At 44.4% G+C, this 12,758-nt stretch overlaps 1 protein-coding gene across 1 annotated transcript in view; it reads left to right on the top strand.

The window, feature by feature from the left end:
• The window catches only part of LOC141207884 (securin-like), a 57,579-nt gene extending 46,944 nt beyond the window's left edge, over positions 1 to 10,635 (top strand). Inside the window, exons 3-6 of the mRNA XM_073664449.1 lie at positions 6,418 to 6,587; positions 7,074 to 7,149; positions 9,147 to 9,305; positions 10,562 to 10,635. Coding sequence (XP_073520550.1) covers positions 6,418 to 6,587; positions 7,074 to 7,149; positions 9,147 to 9,305; positions 10,562 to 10,635 — 479 coding nt within the window. The remainder of the gene's footprint in view (positions 1 to 6,417; positions 6,588 to 7,073; positions 7,150 to 9,146; positions 9,306 to 10,561) is intronic.
• The last annotated feature ends 2,123 nt before the right edge of the window (positions 10,636 to 12,758 follow it).

Here is a 12,758-nt window from a genome sequence, read left to right on the forward strand (position 1 = left end):
CCCCATATAATGCCACATGCAGCATGTCACCCCCCCATATAATGCCACATGCAGCATGTCACCCCCCCATATAATGCCCCATGCATGATGTCACCCCCCCATATCATTCCCCATGCAGGATGTCACCCCCCATATAATGACCTATGCCTCCATACATTAAAAAAAAAAAATCCAATACTCACCTCACTCCTCCTCACCTGCTGCCGCTGCTCTGGTCTGGTCTGGTCTGGACTCCAGCGTCGCGGCGGCGGCGTCCCGCTCTGCGCTCCCTGTGACAGCACTCGGGATGGTGCGGTGTAAAGACGTCACCGCGCCCTCTGACCTGAGACGTCACAGGAAGCGCACAGCAGGAAGACAGCGGATCTGCGGAGGCACGGGAAGAGGTAAGTATCCGCCTGCCGGGGCCCTGAGCAAGCGGGCGGAAGGGCGGGCAATGGCACCGCTCTCCTCTCCTCCGCCCATAGCCCGGCGGGCCGGATAAAAGTCCTCAGCGGGCCGCATGTGGCCCGCGGGCCGTAGTTTGAGGACCCCTGCTCTACACTGTCCATGTGTCCATTGCCACACACCCATTTTTGGATGTCGTTATATTTACAATGTGATTGGACATTTTTGATAATATTTATAAGCTGTATGTAGAAACAGGAGGTCAGTTTTCCTTGTATGAGTCATAAGTCACTGCAAAAGTCCCTGGCAGGGGGATGAGAGCAGCTGGGTCAGGAGGGGAATGATTTTTGCAGGGAAGAGTCTTCCTAATTCTACATAGAGCAGAGAAAAGAGAATAATTAGCCCAGTAGAAAGGTATAATGAGCAGCTGTAAGTACAGTGCTGTATAATCTGATTACAATATACTAAGAGGATAAGCTCTGATGGGAGAGGGTCTTTAAGCCTGTCATGTATTGGGTAATGAGTTGGGGTGTCAGTCTCCATCAGTGCTGGCTGAACACTGACTATCCTGCTCAGATTACTACACATGGCGCTGCTCCTCCTCCCTGTAGTATGGGCTACGCAGGACGGTGCCGAGGCTCCAGATTCTACCTGCACAGCAACAAGATCCCAACACTTCTACCTCTATAACTTGCCTAATGCAGACGCAAACCTGCAGCCTTTCCACTGAGATCTTGGCGGCCTTCTACACTGCCATGGCTTTGTCTGCACAATGTAGCTTAAAGGGAATGTCCACTTCTTAAGCTTCCTAGAAGTCTACAAGACCACCCCTGATCTCTACAATATAAGGTCGGTGTTCCTCTAACCCCCTGCCTTATTTGGCAAATGGGTTAAATTTTCTATAGAAGTGGCAGAATGTAACCCCTTCCTGACCATGTTATTTCCCGTCTCTGCATTTTTCTTACTCTTCTAAGAGCAGTATCTTTATTTTTCTGTCAGTACAGCCATATGAGGGTTTTTGTTTTTATGCCGTTCACTGATCAGGTAAATTATTTTTATATTTTGATTGGACTTTTACAGAAGTAACGCCCATATGTTTTATTTTAAAATGGGTCATAGAGGGGCAGGGGTGATTTGAATGTTCAGATTATACTTTTTCCTTTTTGTCCCCTTAGGGGACTTGAACATGCAATCATCTGATTTCTTGTGTTATGTACAGCAATACTGCAGTATATAGCCAGCATTCACAGATCTGTCATGACAGGCATGGGTCTTTTCAGCAGACTCCTTCCTGGCAGTGATGGCATCCCATGATCGTGTTACAGGGGCACAGATGGGCACATGGCATGACTCCCTTCTCAGTTCGCTGGTAATGCTGCTGTCCATCTCTAACAGGTGGAGCTCTGGCCTACATGTGGCTATTAAAGGCAGATGATGGCTAAATATCACAGCCATCATCTTCCAGGCGAGAAGTCACATCTGGCATATGATGTAACTGCAAATCATGTTGGTAAGGGGTTAAAGTGCCACTCCAGTGGGATTTTGTCACGTGAAATCCTTTTAGTGCAGAAATGACGTAGTCCTTTTGGGCATGAGGGCTGGGTGCTGGGATTACTAGTACACCTGACATCCAGGTGGGCATAATTCTGTTCCTTGTGTATTGGAAGACTTTTGCCTCTGCAGCTTTGGTGTTGGCAATCTTTCACTTTCATGCCCATTGATGCTCCACATGGTTGGCTCAGGAACCGTCCTCACATGATCTAGATTTCCCTAAAGGAAAGTCGCTGTGTGGGGGAAAAATGGGGGAGTCTGTGATGCACCTTATGCCACGGCGCCTCGTGTGCTAAGGCGTGTTAGGTTGCATGAGGCTAAATATCCGGCTCTTCATGTTACGGCTGTTGGTATTCATTTAATTAAGGGGGGAGGGGATGTTAAATGAGGGAGTGATGGCGGTAAAAGAACAAAATCTACTTTGATTAATACAGACTGTGTATTAGTACAATGTTATAATGTTGATGGTCAGACGCAGGAGTGGGTACAGAGGGGGGCATGTGACAGTTCATTTTCAATCGTTAAAATATGGTTAAGCAGGTTAATGTAGTATCCTGGAATATTAGAGGTATGGGAGATCACAACTAAAGATTTACAGGAGACGGATTGCGATACGGGGGCCGCTGCGGCACTGAGCAAGCTTTGGAGGGGGCCGGCCTATCATTCTACACATAGTACTTATTCTAGGGGGGTTAGTAGATTGATTCATCCGAATTTACCCTTTGAATGTGAAGGAAGTATTTGTGACAGGGAGGGAAGGTATGTATGTCTAGTGTGCAGAGTGGCTGGGCTTAGAACTTGTCTAATTGCTCTGTATGTTCCTCCACCTTTCTCTATACAGACTGTGCGCCAGCTATTCCCGTGGATAACGGAATTTGCTACCATACCCCTGTTAGTCATCGGTGATTTTAATATGTACCTACACGCTGAGCTTGATAAGTATAGGGGTAATGTTGGGGGAGGGGCTGCTCAAGAGACGTCGTTGGCAAGGGTCTTGCAGGAAATTAGCTTGGTAGATGTGTGGCGGGCTCGATTCCCAAATGTTAAGCAGTATTCGTGTTACTCGCCATCCTATTCCTCTGTCCAGAATTGACCTGGCTCTGGGAAATAGTCATCTAGTCCCTCTAGTTACTAAAGTAGAATACTGCACGAGATTGTTATCTGATCATTCACCATTATTGGTTGTTTTGGGGGTCGATCCTGGCACCATAAACAGAAGGGCACTGTGGAGGTTTAACCCCTACTGGCTGGATGTATTTGGGGAACAGATGGACTTAGCAGGTAAATTGGATCGTTTCTTTAAAGACAACATAGGCTCTGCCCCTTTAAATACGGTATGGGAAGCCATGAAGGCATTTTTACGGGGGATCCTGATTAAGGAAATTTCCATGATCAAATCCAAAAACAGGGCCCGTCTTCAGGAGCTGCGGAGGGAAGTAGACATATTGGAACAGAGGTATGTTGGGTCCCCAAGCATAGAGAATAGGGAACACTGGACACGGGCACAGGCTACACTAAATGATCATATATTGAAACAAGCGGAGCATAAACGGTTCTTTCTTAAACAGCAATTTTATGTGGAGGGAGAGAGTACAGGGCACTTACTGGCCACCATAGCCAAGGCCCAGACTGGGGCTCCTATGATTGCACCTATCAGGGATACTAAGGGTGTGGTAATTACTGATTCAATGGAAGTTTTACAGACAATTATACTCCTCCAAACTGACTAAGGCGCAAAGGGACATAGATCTCTATCTTCATGATATGCAAATACCATGTCTGACAGATGGCCAGAGAGAGCAACTAGATGCACCAATTACACTGGAGGAGATGCAGGAAGCTTTAAAAGATTTTCAAAATAACAAGGCCCCTGGTACTGATGGGATCCTCGCGGAAATTTATAAGGAAGCTGGGGGGGTTTTGCTTCCCAGGTTACTGGAAGGGCTTAAGGGGGCGAGGGAGGGGGGGGCTTTGCCGACTTCAATGAAGGAGGCTAGCATAGTTCTTTTGACAAAACCTGGAAAGGATGCATTAAACCCTGAATCATATAGGCCAATATCCTTACTCTCGGTAGATGTAAAAATTTTAGCTAAGGTCTTGGCTACCAGACTGGTGGCGGTTATCACACATTTGGTTGCAGAAGACCAGACTGGGTTTATACTGGCCAAGTCGACGGCAATTAATTCTTAATCTGCAAATGCAGTCCCAAAATGCGGGTGGTAGGGCAGTGCTATCACTTGACGCCGCTAAGGCTTTTGATAGTGTCGAATGGGAGTATTTATGGGCTGTTTTGAGAAAGATGGGGTTTGGTACTGGATTTCGGGCCTGGCCGCGGCTTCTGTATAACAATCCAGTAGCTCAGATTTAAATTAATGGCAATCTTTCTGGTAGCATTGAAATGGGCAGAGGCACGCGTCAGGGCTGCCCGTTGTCTCCCTTACTGTTCGACCTGGCTATGGAGCCGTTGGCTGTTAAGCTTCGCTCCAGCAGCGAAATACAGGGGTTCCGCTATAAAACACTGGAGGAGCGGGTAGCCCTATATGCCGACGACCTTCTGTTGTTTTTGGGCGACACGGAGCAATCTCTGACGACGGCTATGAATTTAATAAGGGAGTTTGGAGATCATTCTGGCCTACAGATTGATTGGGATAAATCAGTTCTTATGCCGGTGGATGGTTTGTCTCTGAATACTAGGGCAGGGAATACTTGATTGAAGATTGTGCGAGAATTTAAATATCTCGGAGTTAGAGTGACCACATCTATCGGAGATTACATTCCTTTAAACTTACTTGAACTGCTTACCAGATTTCAACAAAAGGCCAATACTTGGAGCAAACTCCCCCTATCAGTAGTAGGTCGAACTAACTTCATTAAAATGGTGTTAATGCCCCAATTATTATATATCCTTCATAATTCACCTGTCTGGGTCCCCATGAGAAAATTTTATAAATTTCAAGCACTATTTCGGGAATTGATCTGGAAAAAAGGGGTTGGATACACTTCAAAGGCCCAAAGATCAGGGGGGACTAGCCGCACCTAATCCATGGATATATTTTCTAGCCTCTCAGACTCAACAACTCTGGTTAATTCAGGGGAACCTAGATAAACTGATACGTCTACTCAAACACAATTTGCCAATTACCTCCTTTCTAGAAACGGGAATCTCGGGGTGGGATGCTAGGCGGCATCTTCCGACCCTAGCACTTATGGGGAAAACGTGGCAGAAAATCAAACTGTTGTTGGGAATAGAGGGTTTTACCCCGTTGTGGCATAATGCGGGCCTTCCAGAGATCCAGAAATTGAAAGGATTCGGAATATGGGAAAAATTGGGAATAACTAATGTGGCACAAATATTAGAGGGGGAAATATTTAAATCGTTCCATCAGCTGAAAGAAGAATACTGTATTCCACAAACTAGTTTCTACTTTTATCTCCAAATAAGGCATGCATGGTTTGTACAGCCGCGACATATGCAGAGTAAAATCCAACATCATCTACTGTTTAACACATTATTATGCCATAGAGGTGGGAAGGGATTAATTTCCAGAATCTACAGGATACTTATGCAGCAATTTCAGTGGGACTGACCCTTAAATGTTAAGGGAGGTGGGAGCATGACATTGGTACTATAACCTCGGAAGAATGGGAAGATGTGGTGGGGAGCGTTCCGATACTATCTACATGTGAGGCACATAGACTCTCACAGTTGTACTTATTGCATAGGGTATATAGAACTCCCAAATTTCTACAGCGCATTGGAGCAAGGAATGACAGTGTGTGTCCAAAATGTGGAGAGGAAGGAGCAGATCTTATGCATATGATGTGGACGTGTAGGAGGGTCGCGGTATTCTGGAATGTGTGTGTAGTACATTAATAATGTGTTTGAGTGTAATCTACCCTTATATCCTAAAGTGTGTGTTGGGCCATGTAGAAATAATAGGATGTGACGAGGATGAAATAATAGCCGTTAAGAGGACTCTATATCAGATCAGAAAGCTTATAGCTGCACATTGGTTGGATCCCTCTCAGGTTCCAGGAATTCTTGGATAGATTGCGTCTTTTATTAAGATTAGAAGAGGGAGTGTACAAAAAGCGGAAGGCTATACGGAAATTTGATCAAATCTGGGGTAGATGGAGCACGTTTCATGGTTATCATATTATGTCCATTTTAAATATCAATTGAGTCTGAAATGTTGTGGTCTCTCAGGTTCTACTTAACTAATCACTGACTATTAGATATTATGCTCTGTATCCATGGATCAAATTATCAATGCTTTAACAGTTAGATAAGCTATATGATAATATGCCGTCTGTAATTAAATTTGTCTTTGCCATATGGTTTTTGGGGGTGTAATGGGAGGGGGGAGGGTGAACGGGTGGGTTTTGAAGGGCATTGCCAGTTGGGTGATTTTCTCAATGTTTATGTGCAATGTTAAAAAAGTATTTTAATAAAAGGTATCTGATTTTTTTTTTAAAAAAAAGGAAAGTCGCTTGTGAAAACCCACCAGGGCAAAGTGCACGGTTCTGTATCATGTGGGAAAACATCAAGAAAAGCTCTAGGAAATATCAACAAGCAAGTAATGACCCAGAAGAACGGGCAGCCTCTGAAAGGAGACCGGAAAGTGCCAAAGCCTGCGCCAGCTGTTATACAGGTATAATGTACTACCGCAGCTCTGATCATACACCGCTCTTGTGTTCTGCCCTGTACTGATGTACAGACTTGTATCTACATAATCCTAAAATGCCACAGGAACATCTGCAAGAAGATCACATGGCATTTTCTACTATTACAAGTCCCATTATTATCTGTTGGATTAAAGTGGGCTAATATCCGGCTAATCTAGCTGTGTAACGTGTATGGGGGTCTCCTGGCTGCCCTAACAAATGTTCAGTTCAAATACCCGCTCCTTGTTCTCTAGGCACACATTGCTTAGAGGCAGCAGATTACCCTCCTCCCCACAGAACACATGAGAGCTCATCTGTATGTTGGGAGAGATGGCTGCTAGCCAAACAGTGTATGGCCAGGCCACAGCTAGGCCACAAGGGCTTGGCTGACTCCTTTTCAGATCATATATGGAGAACCTAATGGTAAATACTGGATAAATGAAGCTTGTGACCTGGTTCCCGTTCCCCACTAGGTTTCTGACACTTCTGATAAGACAGACGAGCAGCAGTACCCCGACATTGAGAAGTTTGTTCCCTACAATCCTGCAGGTAACTCTTCCACACCTTGCTGTACCTATTGCCTGCCATTAGCCACTTGCCTTTACATTTAATTTTGAGCATCAGAATCAATTCTAATATTTGCACCTGAAGCTGGATGGGGTTAGTGAATTTGTCACCAGGATTTTGCTGCCCCATCTGAGAGCAGCATGATTTAGGGGCTGAGACCCTGATTACAGTGATGGATCACTTGGTGCAGTTCAGAGTAACTGTGTCTGCTGCAGATCTACAAATGCTCTGAATGCTGGGCTCTGTATAACCCCACCCACACCACTGATTGGTAGCTTTCTGCCTATGCACAGTGTATAGAGCTATCCATCAGTTGTGGGGACAGGGTTGGACTACATGGCAGCAGCTTTACAAGTCCTCTGGTGGCAGTCTACTGCTGGTGGAGGATCACTTATCAAAACTACAGCAGTCAGCCCAGAAAGCAACACGTCTCTGGAATTGGGGATCTTTGTCCCCACGTTGTGCTGCTCTCACATCAGGTGGCAATAAACCTGGTGACAGATTCCCTTTAAATGCAGTTTAGGGCCATCTCTGTTACACTCTTACTCTCTATTAGCTGCAATGTCCCATCTGCCTAATGCAGCCACAGATCTCATGGCTGCAGTATCCGGATCTTCAGAAACTCGCTGACATCGTGTCAGTTAATCCAATGAGTGTTTGCAGTGACAGCAATGTCTGTTAGCTGGGCTTCTGCTGCTGCTCAGTTGTGGAGGAGAGCAGACAGATGTCAGTGTGGTGTTCGGAGGCTCCTGGGGCCCCTGCACGTGACATCAGGAGTGCCAGAGATCCAGAGTGTGGTCTTGGGCTCCACTATACAGGTGGGACTCTGCAGCTATTTGGGGGTGGGGAGAGGAGGGCACAACACTGACGTGTGCAGTGAAGGTGGTTCAAGCTCATTGATGCTAGATGACCCATTTTGGTGCATTGAGCCCATAGGTAAACTAGGAATGCCAAAGAACCAATCAAGAACAACCGAACAAAATAGTCAAATTCTGCATAAATAGGAAATCTACTTAACCGTGTATTCATTAAAGGTTTTTTAGAGTGACACCATAGAGACAGGCGCTCACACCAGTGTACATACAATAGTTAAAATACAAAAATATAGACTAGATCTCACAGACACAGGGCAAAGTGTGTGGTATGGAATCCAATATATAATGTATCAGAGCAAAGATTATAGATCTAACCATGCAATAGCTCTGTCCAAGAGTAATTGAATAAATCTACTATATGACAAGATAAGAGTGCTTGTGCATAATCCAAATAGGGATTCCCAACACAGGAAGTATGTAAAGGTGCTTAGTGCATATCAAGGTCGGTAGTAAATAAAGCATTAGTACCTGTGTGGTCCAGAGACTTGTGTGGAGCCCACCCAAGTGTTGGGAATCCCTATTTGGATTATGCACAAGCACTCTTATCTCGTCATATAGTAGATTTATTCAATTACTCTTGGACAGAGCTATTGCATGGTTAGATCTATAATCTTTGCTCTGATACATTATATATTGGATTCCATACCACACACTTTGCCCTGTGTCTGTGAGATCTATTCTATATTTTTGTATTTTAACTATTGTATGTACATTGGTGTGAGCGCCGGTCTCTAGTGTCACTCTCTTACCTAACCGTGTATTCATTAAAGGTTTTTTCCTATTTATGCATACATTTTCTATATTCGGTTCTTGATTGGTTCTTTGTAATTTCTTCCAAACTGTCCTGTCCACATGTCTGGTGAATGTGTGAATTTCTAACTAGCACCCATGTTGGTGTAGTATTTACAGAGATTTTAGTGCCGTATCTTACTACAATCTAGGAATGCCTCCTAATCTTAAGCACCACATTAAAGCCCTTTTAAACCATAAGATATGAGTGGACTTGCAGCAAGATTGCTGGGTATCTTTGAGCAGCCAGTTGCTTATTCCTTTTCCAAAGATCAACCTATGCTAAAACTATATTATATATTTTTTGCCTTGTAGATTTTGAGACCTTTGATGTCCCAGAAGAACATAAACTGAGTCACCTCTCCCTGGCTGGTGTCGGTCTTATAGCTAATGTGAATGATGCTAAAAGGTTTGCGTCTCTACTAAGCCTAGAGCCGGCCCTCATGGACATCCCTGCACTTAGTTGGGTGTCAGGTAGGTGATTATAATTGAAATGGCAGATAAGATGGTGAAAGCCAGCCTTACTCTGCAGAGATCACTACACATCATGGTACTGTCATCAATACGGGTGACTGCAGTTCTGACACCTTCATACCAAGCACTGTAAAAGCCTAAAACCATTTGGTGAAAACAGTGACTGCCAGCAGTTAGATATGACGCCAGAATTATGGTGCAAATACTTTAATAACACCAGTCTGGATGAATCAGAGCCCCGTTGTTTTGCCATGCAGGGTTTACAGCTCGCTCCCTTTCCCCTGCACTGTCACTGCTGCAGCCTATAACTAGCAGCAGGGGAAGGAGTACAGCTGATGGGGTTAAAATTGTCACCAGGTGATTGCCCCTACATTGTGCTGCACTCAGATGGGGTAGCAGAGACCCTGATTCCTGTGGTCATAAAAATGACAGTAAGCGACATCACTTTTCTCTGTCTAGCAGTTCTCTGAATGCTGAGCTCTGTGTAACCCCACCATTAATTGTACCCATGGTCAAAGCTGCTAATCAGTGATGAGGATGAGCTCTGTAGGACTACATGGCAGCAGGTTTACTAGTCCTCTAGTGGTGGTCTCCTACTGATAATTATTGATATTTATCAACGCTACACTAAGCAGTCCGATAAGTGTCACATCGCTGGAATCGGTCGCTCAGATTATGTCCCAAAATCCTGATGGCAGATTCCATTTAAGTAGTAATCTCGGCCATGTTGGTAACAGGCTACAATCCTCATCCATGTCTAGACTGGTGGGCTGGGTTTTGAGTGACTTGACCATTAGCTTCCTTGTTCTCCTCACTCTCCTAATATAACTGTTATCCAGTGTCACTAGCCTCATTCCCTACAGCAGGGGTCCGCATTCTGGGGCTCAGACCCCCCGTGTGCCTTACAGCTGGGTGCATTTACATCAGGTCTAGCGAACAGCCATAAAGAGCAGGTCTCCAGATGGTGACTTGTGAAGAACCCTGCAAAGAACAGCAGATCTGGATGTGTAGATGGGTGGGAAGCTTGAGAGAAAATTATACTGCCGGTTAGAGGGCGCTTGAAGCTAGAGGTGATGGGAGAATACCTGATGGGGTCACATCCAGGGGTACTCATTAAGTATACCTCCTATAACGGTGGGGGCACCGGATCTTTAACTGCCGTTATATGCTTAATGTGGGTCATTGGACACCACTGAATTGCTATATAGCAGGTCAAATAGGTTTTCTACACTAGTCAAAATAACTTTGTATTCCAGATGCTGCTGACAGTCTTCCATCTTTCCTTGCCATGCTGGAAGAGATCGCTGTGGAGATGCCCCTGACTGACTGAACAGTTTAAACAGTGAAACGTCACTTATTTATTTGTCCTCCATTTTGTTAGTGCGCTTGTTCTTAAATAATAAAAAAAAATGTTTTAATGAATGTATTGCTTGTTACATATATTGAAGGATGGCATTACAGTTGGGAATTTCTACTCTACTTCTGCTAAAGTGTAAATTCACCATGTGTTGGAGGAATGTAGCTTTTCCGGAGCCGTGTATACAGTGCTGGCCAAAAGTATTGGCACCCCTGCAATTCTGTCAGATAATACTCAGTTTCTTCCTGAAAATGATTGCAATCACAAATTCTTTGGTATTATTCTCTTCATTTAATTTGTCTTCAATGAAAAAAACACAAAAAGAATTGTCCTAAAGCCAAATTGGATATAATTCCACACCAAACCTAAAAAAGGGGGTGGACAAAAGTATTGGCACCCTTTGAAAAATCATGTGATGCTTCTCTAATTCGTGTAATTAACAGCACCTGTAACTTACCTGTGGCACCTAACAGGTGTTGGCAATAACTAAATCACACTTGCAGCCAGTTAACATGGATTAAAGTTGACTCAACCTCTGTCCTGTGTCCTTGTGTGTACCACATTGAGCATGGAGAAAAGAAAGAAGACCAAAGAACTGTCTGAGGACTTGAGAAACCAAATTGTGAGGAAGCATGAGCAATCTCAAGGCTACAAGTCCATCTCCAAAGACCTGAATGTTCCTGTGTCTTCCGTGCGCAGTGTCATCAAGAAGTTTAAAGCCCATGGCACTGTGGCTAACCTCCCTAGATGTGGACGGAAAAGAAAAATTGACGAGAGATTTCAACGCAAGATTGTGCGGATGATGGATAAAGAACCTCGACTAACATCCAAACAAGTTCAAGCTGCCCTGCAGTCCGAGGGTACAACAGTGTCAACCCGTACTATCCATCGACGTCTGAATGAAAAGGACTGTTTGGTAGGATACCCAGGAAGACCCCACTTCTTACCTCGAGACATAAAAAAGCCAGGCTGGAGTTTGCCAAAACTTACCTGAGAAAGCCTAAAACGTTTTGGAAGAATGTTCTCTGGTCAGATGAGACAAAAGTAGAGCTTTTGGGAAAAAGCATCAACATAGAGTGTACAGGAAAAAAAAGAGGCATTCAAAGAAAAGAACACGGTCCCTGCAGTCAAACATGGCGGAGGTTCCCTGATGTTTTGGGGTTGCTTTGCTGCCTCTGGCACTGGACTGCTTGACCGTGTGCATGGCGTTATGAAGTCTGAAGACTACCAACAAATTTTGCAGCATAATGTAGGGCCCAGTGTGAGAAAGCTGGGTCTCCCTCAAAGGTCATGGGTCTTCCAGCAGGACAATGACCCAAAACACACTTCCAAAAGCACTATAAAATGGTTTGAGAGAAAGCACTGGAGACTTCTAAGGTGGCCAGCAATGAGTCCAGACCTAAATCCTATAGAACACCTGTGGAGAGATCTCAAAATGGCAGTTTGGAGAAGGCACCCTTCAAATATCAGGGACCTGGAGCAGTTTGCCAAAGAAGAATGGTCTACAATTCCAGCAGAGCATTGTAAGAAACTCATTGATGGTTACCGGAAGCGGTTGTTCACCGTTATTTTGGCTAAAGGTTGTGCAACCAAGTATTAGGCTGAGGGTGCCAATACTTTTGTCCGGCCCATTGTTGGAGTTTTGTGTGAAATGATCAATGATTTTATTTTTGCTTCATTCTCTTTTGTGTTTTTTCCTTGCAAGCAAATTAAATGAAGATAATAAGAACAAAGAATTTGTGATTGCAATCATTTTCAGGAAGAAACTGAGTATTATCTGACAGAATTGCAGGGGTGCCAATACTTTTGGCCAGCACTGTATATCTCTAATTTAGAACGATGACTGCACTTCACTACAAGCTAATTGTGCTTGAGCATTGTTAAAGGTGATCTCTGAGAAATGTAGATGAATACACATTTAACACCTTCCTCTCTTGCAGTATATTTTAATCACAGGTAAAGTTCCCTGCCTTTAACCCCTTTCTGACATGGTAATACATTCCTGTGCCCTTGGCTTTATTGACCAGGGAGGTATTACGACATGGCGATCGCACACAGGTTGTGCGGGTGTGATAGCCGCCAGGTGTCAGCTGATT

The sequence above is a fragment of the Phyllobates terribilis genome, unplaced genomic scaffold (genome assembly GCF_046119375.1).
Source record: "Phyllobates terribilis strain yellow unplaced genomic scaffold, ASM4611937v1 Scaffold_162__1_contigs__length_4246735, whole genome shotgun sequence".
Taxonomy (NCBI): Eukaryota; Metazoa; Chordata; class Amphibia; order Anura; family Dendrobatidae; genus Phyllobates; species Phyllobates terribilis.